The sequence below is a fragment of the Schistocerca nitens genome, chromosome 2, assembly GCF_023898315.1.
Source record: "Schistocerca nitens isolate TAMUIC-IGC-003100 chromosome 2, iqSchNite1.1, whole genome shotgun sequence".
Classification (NCBI taxonomy): Eukaryota; Metazoa; Arthropoda; class Insecta; order Orthoptera; family Acrididae; genus Schistocerca; species Schistocerca nitens.
Genome location: NC_064615.1, coordinates 311,082,556 through 311,101,259, shown reverse-complemented (window position 1 = coordinate 311,101,259; position 18,704 = coordinate 311,082,556). Strand labels below are relative to the sequence as shown.

The following is an 18,704-nucleotide window of genomic DNA, read 5'->3' as shown; positions in this document are numbered from 1 at the left end:
CCAAAGCTTGGCTAACACTTGGATAGGTCACCATCCAGGTCTGCCAAGTGCTTTTGGCAAGCAGGGTGCACTCAGTGCTAGTGAGGCCAATCAAAGGGCTACTTCATTGAGAAGTAGCAGCACCAGTCATGAAAACTGACAATGGCTGGGAGAGCAGTCTGCAGATTACGTGCCCATCCACATCCAGTGATGCCTAAGGGTTGAGAATTACATGGGGGCCAGTCGGTACCATTGGGTCTTCTCGGCCTGTTCAGGCGGTATTTGTTTTTCATCTACTCTTCAGCATACACTTCTTGGGAAGTAAAACTGATCTTCCCAAGGCCATCTTCTACAAGACATTCCATTTTTCATTATTCTGCAATTCTGTATTTTGCAATCACGAATTATTAAACAAATGGTTCTGGAATATTCATGTCTGTCAGCAGTTGCTCTCTTTGTAATTCAGATATTACATTATTTTTTAAGTCTGAGGACATTTTGCCTGTTGAGTATATCTTGTGTATCAGATGGGATTGTGTTATTACTTTGTATTTTTCAAGAATCTCAATAATTCTGTGGCAGTGTAATCCACTCCTGGTGCCTTGTCTCAACTTCAGACTTTTAGTGCTCTGCAAAATTGTTCTTGCAGAATCATATCTCTTATCATTTTCTTTTGATAATCTAGCACTCACCTGAGGCAGGCTCTTCAGTACATAAAATTACTAGTACTGCTTGAATGATGAATGAAGTTACCATTGTTAGGTATTGTTATTGGAAGACTTACAGTCTACGTGCACAAAATATGTCAGCAGTTGTGGAATATCTGCTGGTAAAAAAATATATTCACTTTCCACACAAATTTCTGCAAGTTCACATGTACACACATACTTAAATTACCTTTATAATATAATAATGGACATCACATTGTAAAATCATTCTTATCTACATATATGGAAGTTGTAAATGGAAACAGTTAGAAAATAAACCTACCATCTATTAGAATTTGTGAATAAAGTGAAATGAAGACCTGGCCAGGTGGCAGCACTATCATGTTTTCGCCCAAGATATGGAGGTAGGGAGTTAGTAACAGTGTACAGTCCAATATTCACACAAATGACATGCCATGCCATGCTACACGTTGAATGCCTTGTATAGTGTTGACATATATGCATCATTTAATTAAATTCTCATTTAAAGCAACAAAAGAAATGTATAACATATTTATCTTACCTCAGCTACAAACAATTCTTGCTGGCAGTACCCAAAAGGCTATCTTCCACATTGATGTCACTATCTCCCTCAGTGTTGTATGTCAATTTGTCACTTTTGTTTCAGTTGTGGACAATAAAGACAGCCCTCTGCTCAAATGAGTGCTAACTGGTATACATTCATGGTCTTTATTCATCTCAAATGCCTCTCTTCAAATCATCATAAATTTTGTAACCTAGCATACCACTCCTCTCCAGTCTTCTAATATCACATCAGAAGAATCATGTGCTATTTTCTCCATTTTCTTCAGCTCCAAAAGTAAGATATTTGATGTATTATATCTGCAGGTCTTATTCTTTGCAAGATTAAAGAACGATTTATGTCTCAATGGTACGGTGGCCACCAGAAGGGTGCAATTTCACTTTTTGTGAGATTTTATCAATGAAATAAAGAGGAGAATGTTGACGTTCCTGAACTAATACAAAAAGTTTGGTTTTCCTTAGATTTGGCTCATAATGTAAGGGATTACTGTTGTATGGCTGCTTCTTCAACAACACACCAACACAGGTTTTAATGAACACCAGTTATGTACAAATAAATTACAGAAGATGATAAATCCTGACTCTTCTTAAACCAATTGGAAACAAAGACTTCTAGAGGTGCGTAATTCTTGGGAATTAACAACCTCTTGAGATTTAGTGCATAACTCAAGCATTACTGTTGGAGAACATCGTAACTTTGTCAGGCTGGGAAGCATATTAATACGAACCACGGTCTCTGTGCATCCACATGCTGTCAGTGCACTCATGGAGGCACAACATGGGGTCGAAAGGAGACTGCACCACATTAGGAAAATAGACATATCCGTCCATGTTCAAGTCCTGTATCAATGGCTGGGAATAACAGAGTCCAAATCAGTGTTCAGAAAATAACCAAGTATCATAAGGTCTCTGTCAATAAATCCACGAGAGAGCATGTAGTACATGTCAGCGAGCTGAGACAAATGGGGCCGAGATGGTCTGCGACAGTCCTACAATCTACCATTGTTTAACTGTGTGATGAGGCACTGGCAGATATATAACTCTGCGCTGTGCCTAGTGACCTCACTGGACATGGGTGTAATTATATTGATTGATCCACTGATATGTCTGCCAAGATTACAAGAATTATTGTGGCAGCAAGCACTGTACTTCACTTTTTAGTAAAATATGGCTTATTCCCGTATATGTAGTCGTAATAGTAGCATGTTTGTTCATATGTAGGTCACTTTTATGGTATTAAAGAATGAAATAAAATACAATTCATACACACACGCATTTCCATACTTACTTGTATAGCTTGCCATATATGTGCAGATAGTTGGCCAGGGCCTTATAGGGAAAAAAATCCTAGCATTTCTGTGAAGTTATGTAGGGAAACCATAGATTACCTAAATTTTGATGGCTGTGTGGAGACTGGAGCCTCTATTATCCTGAATATGATGTCACTCCCCTTAAAACAGCACATCATCATCTATATTGTTCAGTATTGCTTTGCAAAGAAAGTGAATAATGTAAAAAGCTAGTGCTCTACACAGAACACACGAATACTACACACACTAGATGCCATATTGTGTACAATTATTCCTTGGTTGACAATGATATTTTGAGTTTTATGTTTATTCTTTCTTAGTAAGTGGAAGTTCTGTCTACATTTTGGTCCATGGTTATGGGCAGAGTCATTTGTGCTGCAATTATCATGGTTATTTTTTATGTGCACAACTGATTGGTAAATGTTGTCACATGTTGTAGTTTACACCTCCATTGTTTTGGGCACATCTTTATATTGATTCTGGTTACTATTTCTGGTTATTATTCTTATCACCTTTTTCAGTAGTTTTAAAAACGGTGTTCATATTTTGTGCATTTATGCACCAGAAATGAATTCCATAGTTACACAGTACATACATGAATTATATGAAATTATGATACTGGCTATTACATACTGATGATGGGACTAAGGTCACAATAAGCTGATGATACTCTGCAAATATCTTTATGCATTCACCCAATTTGAATTGAGAATCTATATTCATTCCCAGAAATTTTGTGTTTGTTATTCAATATACAGAGGTGCTCTCTACATTTGAATGAACAGTGTCATTTTCCTCCTACAAACTGAAATTAAAGACAAGTTTTCTTTATTTGCACTTTGTTTCATATTGGCCAGTTGTTAATTTCCTTCAGAGTTTCATTTGTTTTCTCTCCTAGGAATTCTCTTATTCTCCAAGAGACAATAATATTGCTGTGTTTAGGAAAGAGAATTTGGTAATCCACCTTGTCTCCTCAAGAGATATTCAAAAATATGCCACAGTGTACCATTCATGAAAACATGACATTATTAAGAAATTAACACAGAATTGCCTTTGACTCTCTTGTACTAGTGCAGAGTACAGCAAGTGAGGATAAGCTGCTCACTAGCTGTAACCGACAACAAACATATGGAAACCCAAGAAAAATGTACACTGGTTATTCAGGCAAGCAATTTCAATTGAAAGTTTGAGTGACTACAATTTACAAGAAAGAGGAAAGGGTATACATGCTACTCATTTCAGGTGGTCAATACAAATGAGGCTGAATGAATTTTCTTCCATTTGTTTATTGTCAACTCAAGCAAGCAGACAAATTCCACTATTCTCTATACCTGTACAGTGTGCTGTAACAGGAGAGTCAACGCCAATTTGGTGTTACATTTTTAACAATGTCATTATTACATGAATGGTATACTGTTACACATTTTTGAACAGGTCTTAAGGAGAGGAAGTAGACTGCTAAATAAAAGACACAGGGTACTATTTGCATAACATGTAATGCTGTTCATATATTGATAATGAACAAAGATATAAGAAAGGCAAACATGCTGGTTAATGTCCCTATGGTAGCTAAATAAAATTAATTCAATTCATTTATTTATTTTTCTTCTGGAGTGAAAGTTATTTGAGATGGTCATGGCAAACAGAACACTTCACACGTAAGTTTTTCAATAAAAGTTTAGCACTATTTGAAGCCTGTGTTCTCCCTGCTCCTTGTAACTCATCTGCTAGGTTATGATTGGAACCAGTCATTAACTGTGCCTAATGGTTCTAGACTATTTAGTGCAATCTTGAGGTCAACAGCATCAAAAGCCTGTTGGCTTTTATCTCAGGATGTCTGGCTAACATTTTTAAAAACTATTTTTCCACATTTGCCAGCATGAGTCAGTTATAAAATACATTAAATAAATGTTGGTTGAAGATACTGAGACAAAAATCAGCAGGCAACATATTAAGAAGCCCCAAAAGCCTCAGCAGTTTGGTAGTATCAAAAGCCTTAGAAGGATATAAGAAGATTCCTGTAACACTCATCCATGTTTACAGCATTAAATACCACATGTGAAGTCTATTATGCCTGATTCTATGTGTCTACCATGTAAGAACCGAAAATGAAATTCACTTAGAAGTTTGTATATATTCCAGTAATCCATTAGCCTATCTTTGGTAACTGTTTAAGTTTCCTTTTTTTAGTGATGACAGCTGGGAAATGAGCCTGTAGTTTTCTACGTCTTCTGTATTACCTTTCTTTAGCAGACACACAGTTCTTGCCGGGTTTAAATACTCTGGAAAGTTCTCTGAATGCTCATTTACTACGTTCATTAAAGGAGCTTGTGTTATGAGGCATTGTCAATAATAACTGTACATCTAGGACATGGTAATTTCTGCTTAGGAATATCAATTTTTTATTATTGCTAGTAAAATTATGAGTTTGCCTTTGTTTCAAGCAAAAATTTCAAGTTCAAATTCTGTAAATATGACAACTATTAAAAAATTGAAATTAGTACAAATGGTATCCAGGTTACAAATAAAACAAAGTAAAACTGTAACAGTGATATATTAGTATTTTGACAGTTGTTTTGTCCTGTTTGGCATTTATGTTACAAGTAAAATACAGTTGTACAAAACCAGACTCAGGAGTGATGATGATGTTGCAGAGTACTAATACTGAGCTTTCTGTAATTGAGACAAGGCAGACAAGCAGCTCTTATAATCCCATTTTCAATGCAATAGGTATTTTCTTTTGCTTTTATTACTGTAAGAAAATGTCTGTCATTGACAAACCACAGAAGTGCTCTCACAAAAAGATCTCCACTACTGTTTATAAAAAGTGAAAGGCTCAGAGTCAATTGTCTGCAACACATCAGGATAAGAGAATGTGTAGAACAGCAGAACCATAATAAGTAATTTAAATGGCAGAGAGAAGACATGTACTAGCTTATTTTATCAAAATATGAAAGGATCAAGCAATAAGGCAGAAGAGCTTCTTTCGTGATTGTAAAATCTAGAGAGCTCTGAAAAGACAGATAACTAGTGTCTATTTGAGCACCACATAACTATAGTATTAGATAAATTACATATAAAAGATTAGACTCTAGCAGATTACTCATGAAGAACTAATATGGGGAAAGGAGATATTATTATTATTATTATTATTATTATTATTATTATTATTATTATTATTAAGACCGAACCCAAGTTCAAAAACATTTAAACTAGTAGATTTTGTATTGATCAGCACATAGAAGTGTGAATTAACACTGAAAAATGGTTCACTTTTAATAGTAATATTATACAGATCCCACTAGGAAATTTTAAACTGTTTTTGGGGAGTTTGGATTGCTTACTGTGATATCTGTTGGACAAGAGCAAGCAGTTAATAGTCTGTGGTGGCTTCAATGACTTCTTCCTGTGAAACTTCCTGGCAGATTAAAACTGTGCGCCCGACCGAGACTCGAACTCAGGACCTTTGCCTTTCGCGGGCAAGTGCTCTACCATCTGAGCTACCGAAGCACGACTCACGCCCGGTACTCACAGCTTTACTTCTGCCAGTATCTCATCTCCTACCTTCCAAACTTTACAGAAGCTCTCTTGCTAACCTTGGGCATGAGTCGTGCTTCGGTAGCTCAGATGGTAGAGCACTTGCCTGCGAAAGGCAAAGGTCCCGAGTTCGAGTCTCGGTCGGGCACACAGTTTTAATCTGCCAGGAAGTTTCATATCAGCGCACACTCCACTGCAGAGTGAAAATCTCATTCTGTAAACTTCTTCCTGTAATTACAAATTATTGTATAAATGATTCACAGAACATGAAATAAACCAATTATCTCCATGATTACCTATGAATGCATATATTCATTAACACCTTTTGTCTTTAAAAATAAGTCTCTAATCAAAAAATAATGTGAAGCATGAATATAAACTAGAACCACAATAATCGCTACAAAAACATTCAGGAGTTAACATTAGTGCAGAAAAATAATCAGATACAGGAGTAGACATGTATTCAGCAACCTGACAGAGAGTACAAAATTGTTGCGGCACTTGTGGCCACTTATTGATGTATTCCCTGTAGGTTTCCATCTCAGGATCTTCAGCCAACATTTGTCTGACAAATTTCCTGGTGTTTTGTCAGCATAAATGGCAGTGAATGACCACTGCAGGTAGCAAGGGGAGAACCACAGCAGTAATGACAAGGGACAATTCCTCAGACATCAACATGACAGATACATATAACCTCCAGCCACAGGTCCAACTGCCATCCACCACCAGAAATGGAGGGTGAACCTGTGACAGTGGCAACCACTCATACTGCCAAAATATCGGGAAAATTGCTAAACACACGTGGGCTGAAGATCCTGAAACAGAAGTCAACAGGCAAAATGTCTGATGGAGAATATTAAATGTCTTTTGAGTGCTAAAGAGTACCTTTATAGAAACTCCTAAAATTACTATATCAAGTACTGAATTGCAATAATATTGTTGTGAGGTCTGGGAGATAGAATGATAGGCACTATTGTTGGGTGGGAACAAATAAGACCAACAAGGATTTTGAGACTCACTAAATCAATTACAAAGAATAGGAATTTGACAACTCAGATGAAAGTTAAGAGTAAAGCAGATGTCTCAAATCAAATGTTGGTTTAACTCAGTTGAAATTATTCGAAAGGGAAAGTTTTCTGAGGCTATGAAGAGACTGAAGCTCTTTTTTTTCTTTTCTATTTTTTAAGTAAACCTAAGACAATACAAGTTAACAGACTGAATTATTTTGGATGTCTCTTTATTCTTACATTATAATGATGTCCGTTTCCTTGATCGATTTATTTTACTGCATTTATTTTAACTATCAGTCTCCACATTTAATACTGAAAGCCATGTTACAAAGTCTCACATTTAAGGAACATTGTACTGAGCAAAAATACTGCAGAAACTTTCTGCAGTTCTTATTCAACTAATCAGTGATACATCTCAGCCTACGTTAAAGTCAGCCAATCCCAAAATGCTAGGATGTTTACTTCTCACAGATGACACCATCTTCCCTGAGAATTGCTTCTAAAACTGGCTCATGTATAAACTGTTCTGTTCAGTCAAGATACACTCAAACTCAGTTTTGCTTCTTCTCCATCCCTTCTGATTAGGCTGCTATAGTGCCAATGTAGGAAATCAGGTATTCACTAAGAACTTCTATGGTTCACCAGAATTTCCTGGAGGCTCTGTCACTGTGTCCCCCTTCTCATTTGCTTTGTCTGAAACTTTGGAAAGACAAGTATATCAGGGTGTTAATATTCCTCAGTGATACTTAATACATGCAGGAATGATTATGTATTTAATCTCTTGTCTGTAAGTCAACACAGTTTTCATAGATACACAAGTACAGAATCAACTATTTCTCCGTTAATTACAAATGTAGTAACAGTACTAGGCAGAAAATACAATACAGTAGGAATGAACTTACATAGAGTTCAACATGATATCCTGTTAGATAAATTAGAAGCTACTGGTATACGAGAAGCACTAAAGAAACTGTTTCAGTTATATCTCTTAAATAGTAGACAGGTGGTAGAAATTACTTCTACAAACAAGAAAAACCAAAAATATTGTTTACAAATCTGATATTCAAATTGTCCCAATAGGGGTAAAACATGGCAGAGTCCTAGGGGCTTCTCTTGTTTCTCATTTATGTAAATCATATTGAAATTTCATTTTATGGTATTCATGAAACTGTGTTTACAAATGACACAAATGTTGTTATAACTGAGAAATACCACATATGGCCAACATCTACATCCAGAGTTTCAGAGTAGAGTCAAAATGGGTTTGAAATCAACAAGTTAACCTTAAATCTTTCAAAAACTAATTATGTTTGTTACAGAAAAACAAAGTCATATCATGATCTGGACCACAGAGTTCAAAAAAAAATTTGAGGGTAACTGTCACCAACTTTTTAGGTGTGTATATTGACGAAAATTTAGACTGCAAAGCCCACATTCTCTGTCTCACTAACAAGCTAAGCTCTACTTGCTTTTATGTAACTAGTATGGTGAGTAATAGGCAGTACAGCAGAACTGTCTATGTCACATACTTCTGCTATTACCTACGGCCTCATCATCTGTGGTCTTAAAAAGACAAACCTGAAAAACCATCTTCACTATATAAAAACAAGCTGTTAGAATAATTACCAACAGTTCTAGGGTAACACCCTCTAAACAACTTTTTCAATGAAGTATTGTACCTTGCTATTCCTCTATCTACAAAAAAGTGTAATTAACATAAAAAGGTACAGTGACAGCTTCAAAACTGTCTCAGATCTTCACTGTTGCAGCAGCAACAACAACAACAACAACAACAACAACAACAACTACTACTACTACTACTAGAAGCTATGTTCACTTGCCCCGAAAGAAAATTGCCTAAGAACACAGCTTCAAAATTTTAAGTAAATTTTAAAGTATTATACCTTTGAATATATCCTCAAGTGTGTCTGCATGGGTGAAATATGACCCCATTTTCATATCTACACCTAGAAATGACTTTTCTGTTTGCCTGTTCCACCTCCACAGATAAAAGCTCACACTTCGATTCTTCAGATCCTGACAAAGTAATTTTAACACCTGAAAAAGTAAAATCAATCAATTTGGAAAAAAACTTTTCTGATATAAATAGATTACTTTCCAACTAAGCAAATAACAGCATTGTCATGCCATATGATTCCATCTTACAACTAAGTTTGGTGGCATCTTGTGAAATAATGACTTAATTTCTTAATTGTGGCCAACATAGGAGCACAAATAAAAATAAAACAAAACTAAAATTCTCAGCTAAATAAAGACAAAAATAATGAACTGCACAAATGCTCATAATACAGACTTAATATTTTAACCATAAACCAGGAAACATAAGCTGGAGGTGCATATTTAGTTTTAAAAAGTAAGACGACATGTTGGCAGCCTCAAAAATGATGGACCAAAATTGTAAGATATTCAATGAAAAAAAGTATTAAAACAAAATGCCTACTGAAGATGGTAGAACAGTAGCGATAAATGATGGAATATTAAAAATAAATAAAAAAAACTGTCTCTTGCAGCAACGCACATCTTCAGTTATTATTTGTGTCTATTTGTACAATATCAATGAACAAATTTTGATGCATATATATGAGCAATGTAATATGAGTGAAAAATAAGCACAGCATTCTTCAAGAAAGAATGTGCTACTATTAGGGATACTAATGTAACTATGATTTTCACTTAACAACCATTACCATTTCTTGATTTACAACTTAAATAGTAATCTATCCTTCATGTGTAAATTCTGAGTTACTGTGCCAAAAGTTTTCACTTTTGAATTTGTGGTGCAAAATGGAGAAGGTATAAAATTATTATGCTCACTGGGAAACGCTATACATATTTCTCTCCATCGTATGACAAAAAGGGGTTCTGAGGTGCAAAAGATCAGTAAAAAATGATAAAAATAGAACAAAATGCAGCACCTATGCTTTACACTGAGAGATATGAAAATATTTGATAATTCATTCCTGATATAATACAATATGGACCACTGCCTTTCAATATAACAGTCAAACTAACAGCCATCTGAATGTCCATCATAGCCTACCAATGTTAGGATTCCCTGTGAAAATGATAAGATTTGGAATGGGTTAGATAGAAACTTAAGAGTGTTTTTAGAAGGAATCTTTCATTCTGCTGCAGAGTGAAATAAATTTCCGTATTTATGATCTAGACAGATATCATGTGTGATTAAGGCAATGTTAGTTATATTCCTTCTCCTGTGAATGCTAATGAAGCAAGATATTCACAACTGAACTAAGCACTGAATAAATTTGGATGTGTCATTGTAGGCATTGCATTGATAGGTGAAGTCCCAAGTCTGAATTTCTGTTTGGCACACAGCCTTCATCTGACAGTAGGTTTCATTATAGTGTAACCTACGCTGCACTAATGAAGGGTGAATTCTAGTTACAGTAGAGTGGTATTAATTGAAGGAGAATAGCAACATCAGTAATAAGATTTGAATTACATCAGTGGCAAATCACTTTTGCAGTTTCAAAAATAAATGAACATTTGTCATCTTACCTTGGCAACAGTTGTGTCAATCTGTCCCACTAAACTACCATCAAGCACAACAGATGATGGAGGAGATTCTGCACAGATGTTTACAACAACTTCACGGATGTGTTCTGCAGAAGGAAACCTCAAGTTCTGCTGTGGTGACAGCAGCAGCACCTTCTGATCACAGACCTGCACAACAAATATGCTGTCATACTTTCCCTCTGATTCAACTTGGTTACTGAAAAAAATAGATATATTCACACAGAAGTAGATGCACAATTTTTATCTTTGACTGTAACACATATAGTTTGCTTATGCTGTCATTTATTCACTAAGAACGTTCAGCAAACAAATAAAACAGAATAGCTGATGAAGAGCTGAGAAAATAAAGTCAAAAAGCAAAATATATTAATCTTAACCCTTAGAAGCTGCTTGAATGAACATTCGCTGAAAAATGTCAAGCTGTATTTATTTTCTTATTTCAGAGACCTCGTCCGCTTCACAAGAAGCAAAGATGACAAATAATTGTGTACACACCAAAATAAAAAAAATACTTAATTAAGTATTTAGATGATTAGCCATTGTTTTGCATCATTCTCCAAGTAGAAAATAGTGCTGTATTATCAGATAGGCCGGTATGATCTGAAGCTTCTACCAGATCTCATGCAAACATCAAGGAAATCTGCACATATAATCCCATTTACACAAATCACATCAGGTCAAAAGCTCTCTTAATGGACAGGAGTTCTTCCAAGTACTTCCTAGTTCTGCAGAGAACATTTTTACTTACTACCTACAAAGCTACAGCACAATATAGTGTTATTTCAATGGAAGAAGTAAAGGTAACAACTTGCTATATAGTTGACTGAATGATCAACAACAGGCTTATCAACAAGATGCTACTCTTGATATGTGTAGATATGACTCTGACAGGTGACATACGTAAGCATCCTGTCTGATCACCTGCATCCATTCATGTCCATTGTGCATTCTGGTGGACTTTGACAATTCCAGCAGAACAATAGGACACCCCACACATCCATAATTGCCACAGAGTGCCTCCAGGAACACTCTTTTGAGTTTAAACAGTTCTGCTGGCCACCAAACCCCCAAACATGAACATTATTGAGCATATCTGGTATGCCTTGCAACGTTCTGTACAAAGGAGACACCCCCCCCCCCCCATCCCCCACCCCACTGATACTCTTACTGATTTATGGATAGCCCTGCACCCTGCAGGATCCATTGAGTCAATTCCCTCCAGCACTACTTCAGACATCACACATTAGTCAAGTGCATGCCACGTCGTGTTGTGGCACTTCTGCATGCTCGCAGGGGCTCTACACAATATTAGGCAGGTGTACCAGTTTGTTTGGCTCTTAAGTGTGAGATGAGCAATATGTTAAAGCTGACAAATAAAATCCATGGAACAATCACAAACAACTCCAACAGATTCCACAAGTTATTTTCCATGCCACATCCTCATGTATCCCTAATCCTCCCAACTCCCCAAAAACCAAGCTGCGGTGGAGCACCCCCAACATCATTCTGGACTGTAACAACTCAACCATATCTTTCACTTCTGCTATTTATCATCACACACGGAAATGAGGAACATCCTACCCACAAATCTTATCACCCCTCATAAGTGGTATTTTGCAGCTCATCCAATCTATGTAATGTCCTGGCCTCCCTTACCCCACACCCACTCTCAGCTCCAAGCCATATGGGTCATATTGGTATGATAGAGCCAGTGCAAGACCTATCTGAAACACCCACCCAGTTCATCCTACACCAATCTTGTCACAGGCTTACCCTAACCTACTAGAGGCAGGGCCTCTTGCAAAAGCAGCCATGTCATATATCAGCTCTGCTAAATTTCTGCACAGCATTTTATGTGGTTGTTGGGTTGTTTGCGGAAGGAGACCAGACAGCGAGGTCATCGGTCTCATCGGATTAGGGAAGAAAGTCGGTCGTGCCCTTTCAAAGGAACCATCCCGCATTTGCCTGGAGCGATTTAGGGAAATAACGGAAAACCCAAATCAGGATGGCCGGACGCAGGATTTTTATGTGGTCATGACAACCAACCAGCTGTCCACACAAATTAATGACCACTTCCAAACTGTGTTCAAGACCAGAGTTGACCACCCAGTGGCAGAACATGCTGTTGAGTTTAACATGCTCAATTTTAATGGCTGCTGAGAATAACATACTCCGTTTCAGTGGCAGTTCACAACAGATGCCATCAGGATCATCCCCCTGAACACCAGCTTTTCTGAACTGCATTGTCCTTAATGGAAGAAAACCAACACAGGTGCAAAGGTAATTTCAGGAATACTCCATAGAAGTGTGATAGGATGCTTACTGCTTACAAACTATATAAATGTTCTATTGGGTAATGTCAAAAGCTCTTCAAGCCTGTATTCACATGCTGCAGTTGTTTATAAGAATGTAGTAATGTCACATGACAATGACAGATTTCAGGAAGACCTACTGAGAAATGATGATCGGTGCAGAGGATGGCAATTGACCATGAGTGTAAATAAATGTAATGTATTGCACATAAATAGGCAAAGAAAACCACTAGCTGATGATTTCATTATTGGTGACAGGTTACTGGGAATAGTAATTACCACAAAATATCTAGGAGTAATTATCCAAATATGTAAAAGTAATTCATCCATAAAAACGCTTACAAAACACTTGTTCCTCCAGTTCTTGAGTATTACTTACCAGTTTGGGAGCCTTACAATATTGGATTAATGGAAGAGAGAGAAAGTTGGAGATATAGATATAGATGTAGATAGTATTACATATCTTGCTACATATTATCTTATCACAATGTCATTTTAGGTTAGAGGGGACTGCCACTAGACTTTGAAAAGCAATGAAATTTGTCAGTCTACAGGTCACAGTAGTTCTGCATTTCTTGTTAATAAACTGTGAGCCATACTTCTACATACTGACTGTCATGGGCACTCACATGGTATTGCCCTATGACAAACTATCTATCAACCATCTAGAGGAATATTTCCTCACTATTCTGAATCCCAAACCCTTCCCTGGTTCAGATTCACTGATATCATATTTATGATCTAAAACAAGGATGAGGACACCCTATCCATATTTCTCCAGGATTTCAATAGCTTCTATCCAATTCACATCACCTGGTTCCTCTCACCCCAAGTCACATTCCTCAATAATGACCATCCATATCAAACCTATCAACCACCAATAGTATCTTTATTTCAATAGCTGCCACCCATTCCACACCAAGAAGTCCCTTCCAAGCAGCCTAGCCATTTGTGACATCACAACTGCACTGACAAGCAGTCCCTCACCATAAATGAATCGTTTATTTCAGGAACCACCTAAGTGACACTTTTAACAAAATGGAGATTTTGATGGGATGTTACTATTTGGAGATAAATACATTGTTTATTGCAGAAACAGCCTAGGTTTCATATAAGGATTGCTATTAGGCAGCTGTGAAAATAATGTGTTTATTTCAGAAAGAACCCAAGCACCATCACTTAGGTTCTTTCTGCGGTAAATTCATTCCTCCGTTCGTGATGGTTGGTGGCCCTGTAAGGATTAAGTGTTTCATGACCCTTCTTTTGTTTTTACTGAGTCTGTTGTTGTTATGGTAATAAACATGGGGTGTGTGTGTGTGTAGTGGAAATATAGGTGTATTTAGTGACTATTAAGTAGTGTGCAGTTCTTAAACCATGTCTGACAGTTCAGACGATGAACCTAATCCTAAGCGTAAAGAGTGAGACATGAAGAAAAGTACAAGCAGGATGTTGTCCAGAAAGCTAGAGTGCAAGGACTGAGGTATGTGTCCCACAAAAGAAAAGAGGTCACCCAGAAAGCCCCACCAAACATTGTAAACTGTAAGTGTAGCTATAAATGTCATTCAAAACTTACTGAAGAATCTATACAGGCACTCTGGAATAAGATTTATTCTTTGGAGAGTAAAAACACACAAGACAACTGCATGCAAACATTGGTTGAGGTTATGCCAGTAAAACATAGGTGTAAAAACCGTAATTAGAGGAACAAGGTCAAGATGAGATTCAAGAAAATGCTGACAGGTCTATTGATAAATTATGTAACAACAAAAAAATTACCCTGTCATAAACACAATTTAAAACTGAAATGTGTTGTAATTATAGTATGTAGAAATGTTTTCTTTCAAGTTTTTGGCATTTCAGATAACAGAATTAAAAGTATCAATAAATGTTCTGTCCTTAATAAAAGCCCAGTGGACAGGAGGGGAAAGTCAAGAAGTGGGAACTGGGTTCCAGGTGAAATTTGTGTACACATTCATAAACAAATTGAGAATGTTTCATGTGAAAGTAACCCATTAGGAAGGCAAACCCAAAAAAAACCTTGATGCACAACTTGATGTAAAAATATACAATATGTTCATTCTAGATAACCCTGATCTACAAGACAGAGTTAAGTATAGTTTCTACTACAAATACTTCAAAGAGAACTTGTCATATTCGTTTGGTCAGCCACAAGTTTACATTTGCTCATCGTGTGAAAGCTTATTTGTAAAACAAAGACAAAGCTCTGAGTGAAAATGTTAAGTGCAATGTAGCAAATGAAATGGTTTTCCATAGCAGAAGATCCAAAAAATATTATTCAGCTATGAAAGAAGCATCTCAGAACAAAGACTATGACACTGTGGCATTGGCATTTGATTTCATGCAAAACCTGCCTTAGCCTCATATACCTGTACTCGAGGTATTTTTTATGAGACAGCTCTAGTTAAATGTTTTTTCAGTACATGACTTAATAACTAATTGTTTGAAACCATATGTGTACCATGAGTGAGAAGCGCACGAAGGTCCAGATGAAGTCTGTTCTTTGCTGCTACATTACTTTGACACTGAAATTCCATTTAATATCAAGCACCTCATGTGGTTTTGTGATGGGCCAACAGACCAAAATAAGAATCACACAGTTGTGCAATTCTTATTGAATCTCTGTGACAGAGGTCAGTTTGAGATGATTATGCATAACTTTCCAGTCCGTGGACACATTTTTTCGCCATGTGACAGGACTTTGGAGGTATTACACAGCTCTTGAGGAAGGTGCACAGAATTTATACTCCACATCAGTATTCTGAGCTTATGTTGACGGCAAGTGCGTTTGGACATTTTTCCATTTATCATCTTATCTCGGATTGTGTTTTAAGTTTTAAACGTTGGTGGCCTACGTCATACAAGAAAACCACAAACTCTGATGAAACATCAGGCAGGGATGTACTAACAGAACTTAGAGTGTCATTCAAGGTATCTAGCTACAAACAGTTCCTGTACTCTAAAGATACTCAAGGAAAAGTTGTGGCAAAGGCGTTTATTGGAGGATTTTCACGTACTTTCACTCTATTGAAAACTGACAGCCCACCTGAACTATCTTCTGAGGATGCTTACCCTTTGGGAAAGGTACATTAATCTCAGTAATGTTATTAGTCAGATATCAAACTAGTGAGCAAGTAAAAACAATATTTTGTAGCATTACAAACACTTACTGGATTTTGCACACGTAATTTTTGGTTTTAGGTTCCAGTCAACTTGATGACATGATAAATTCAGCGGACTACACTATTGGTTATGAAGAATTTTATGACAGCATCATTCAGTGGCCAACATCTGAGTAAGAAACTGTCAAGGACATTCCAGAGGCTGAATAAAGCCAGAAAGGCATTTACTGTACAAATTTGTATTATGTGGTTCACTAATGTATGGCTGTTACATTTTTATAAATAGAACAGTGTTATTTACTTAGTCTTTCATCTTAAAACTTCAAAGATTAATCAATTTACCTGTTTGTTTCTATATTATTGCTGCGGAAATTTACAGGAAAAGTGGTTTATTTTAGAAGTAACCTAGGTGCAATATCTTAAAAAAAATTTTTATAGCATAGTAAATTTCTTTAAAATTATGCTGCATTTTGTACACATTTCTAGCACCTTTAAGTTTCATTCAGAAATATTATGAGATCAGACTTCAACTTACAATGCTAATTTCCCAACATCCTGGAAAAGAATACTTACATGGTTTCTGCAATGATCGATTCAACTAAGGCCGTTCACACACCAAAATTACCCTCCACACCTTGTCCATAAACAGATCTCCCATGCCCCAGTCACATACCATCTCCCTTATACTCACTGACACTTAGGCACATGCGCACACAGGAGCATGCACCCCCTGCCCACCCACCCACCCACCCACCCACAAACACAAACACAAACAAAAACACACACACACACACACAAACACGTACAGCTGCACTGTGCTCACTGGATATATACATAGAAGATTGCAGTTCTGCAGGTTGACTGGGGCAACAAACACATTCTTCAACATGGTTTCGACTACCTCTCATCATGCCCAAAATGAGAAGTATCCTGCCCACTATCCTCTCCCCCCCCCCCCCCCAAAGTTCCCAGTTGCATTCTCCTACACACCCAACATATGCAGTATCCTTGTCTGTCTCTGTCCTACCTGCACCTGCTCCCAACCCCTTGCCCCATGGCTGACAGTCCTGTAAAAGACCTAGATGCAAAATCTGTCCATAACCTACTCTAGTCCTGTCACATGTGCTTCCTTCCCCATCAAAGACAGGACCACACAAGAGAGCAGCCATGTAGTCTTCCAAGGCAACTGCAGTCATTGTGTGCCAGTCTATATAGGATAACCACTGACAAGCTGTCTGTCCAGACAAATGGCTATCCCCAATCTGTGACCAAGAGACTGCTGGACCACCTGTTGCCAGACATGCCATGCAAACACGGTGTGCTCGACTTCAGTGGCTGCTTCATATCCCACACCATGTGGATCTTTCCCATGAACACAAGTTTTTCTAAATTGGTCAGTTGGGAACTCTCCCTACAACATATCCTTTCCTTTGTTCTCACAAACCACCTTACCACAACCTTCACTAGTCACCATCCCCTATCCTGCTCCCACTGCAACTTTGTACCTACCTTCTATCCCCATAGTTCACCTACCTAGTAATCACCTACACAGTACTATCTCTCTCCCCCCCCCCCTCCTCCTCCTCCTCAAACAGTACAGCTCTACCAATGCTGCACCTAGAAGCCCACCATCCTGTTTCCACCAAACCCCAACATGCTACCAAAGGCAGCACTACAGTGCCTTCCCCACCTCTAGTGTGCTACCCCTCCGCCTCCCTGCCCCACACCTCTTCTGTAGCCCCACAGCCCACCACCGCTGCGATTGGTACTCATCCCCTTGCAGTTACAGGCCTGGAGACAACAATGGGCATGCATGCATGAGTGGTGCACATAAGAATATGTTTGTTTTTGTTTCTCAGTCTGATGAACTCCATCTGATAGCTCAAAAATCTAACAGCTGGGTTGGGTTGTTTGGGGAAGGAGACCAGACAGCGAGTTCATCGGTCTCATCGGATTAGGGAAGGACGGGGAGGGAAGTCGGCCGTGCCCTTTGAAAGGAACCATCCCAGCATTTGCCCAGAGCGATTTAGGGAAATCACGGAAAACCTAAATCAGGACGGCCAGATGTGGGATTGAACCACCGTCCTCCTGAATGCGAGTCCAGTGTCTAAAATCTAACAGTCTACTTTTAAATATGCCTGTCTAGTGTTCAATGCCTCCTCTATGTGAAGAGTAACAATATATTTTAATTTCAGCTGTACTGCTTCTTACTTGTTAGATTCTTAACAACACTTACATCCATTTCATCTACTAATAACCGGGGCCGAGCTGAATCGTACAACAGGAACAGTAAGTTAACTCCAACTCCAATTCCAATTCCCATTTCCAGACCAAGGAATATACAGCAAAAAAATGTGACAATGTAGGGTATAAGATCCAGCTCTGCAAACAAACACACAAATAACAAAATGTAAGTGACATGCTGAACAATGACCACTATGTACCACTTATAATGTTTTAATATAGAAGGAAAATATACTTACCACGCAGCAGCAAGGAAGGAACATACAAAAATTACGAAAAGTGCAAGTTTTCAGAGCCAGTGGTTTTTTCTTTTGGTAGATGGGTTGAAGGGGAACGAAGAGGAATGATGGGAAAGGACTGATGA

The 18,704-nt window shown here is 37.7% G+C and overlaps 1 protein-coding gene across 3 annotated transcripts in view; it reads right to left on the bottom strand.

The window, feature by feature from the left end:
• Positions 1-5,699: 5,699 nt before the first annotated feature.
• LOC126236080 (sodium-independent sulfate anion transporter-like) overlaps positions 5,700-18,704 on the bottom strand; it is a 192,631-nt gene continuing 179,626 nt past the window's right edge. For 2 of the 3 annotated variants that reach the window (XM_049945140.1, XM_049945139.1), the window contains exons 9-12: positions 18,333-18,478; positions 10,627-10,791; positions 8,991-9,144; positions 5,700-7,785 (exon numbers count right to left, since the gene is read on the bottom strand). In XM_049945140.1, the coding sequence (XP_049801097.1) occupies positions 7,718-7,785; positions 8,991-9,144; positions 10,627-10,791; positions 18,333-18,478 (533 nt within the window). In that variant the 3' untranslated portion in view covers positions 5,700-7,717. The remainder of the gene's footprint in view (positions 7,786-8,990; positions 9,145-10,626; positions 10,792-18,332; positions 18,479-18,704) is intronic. The other variant, XM_049945141.1, reaches the window with a different exon arrangement.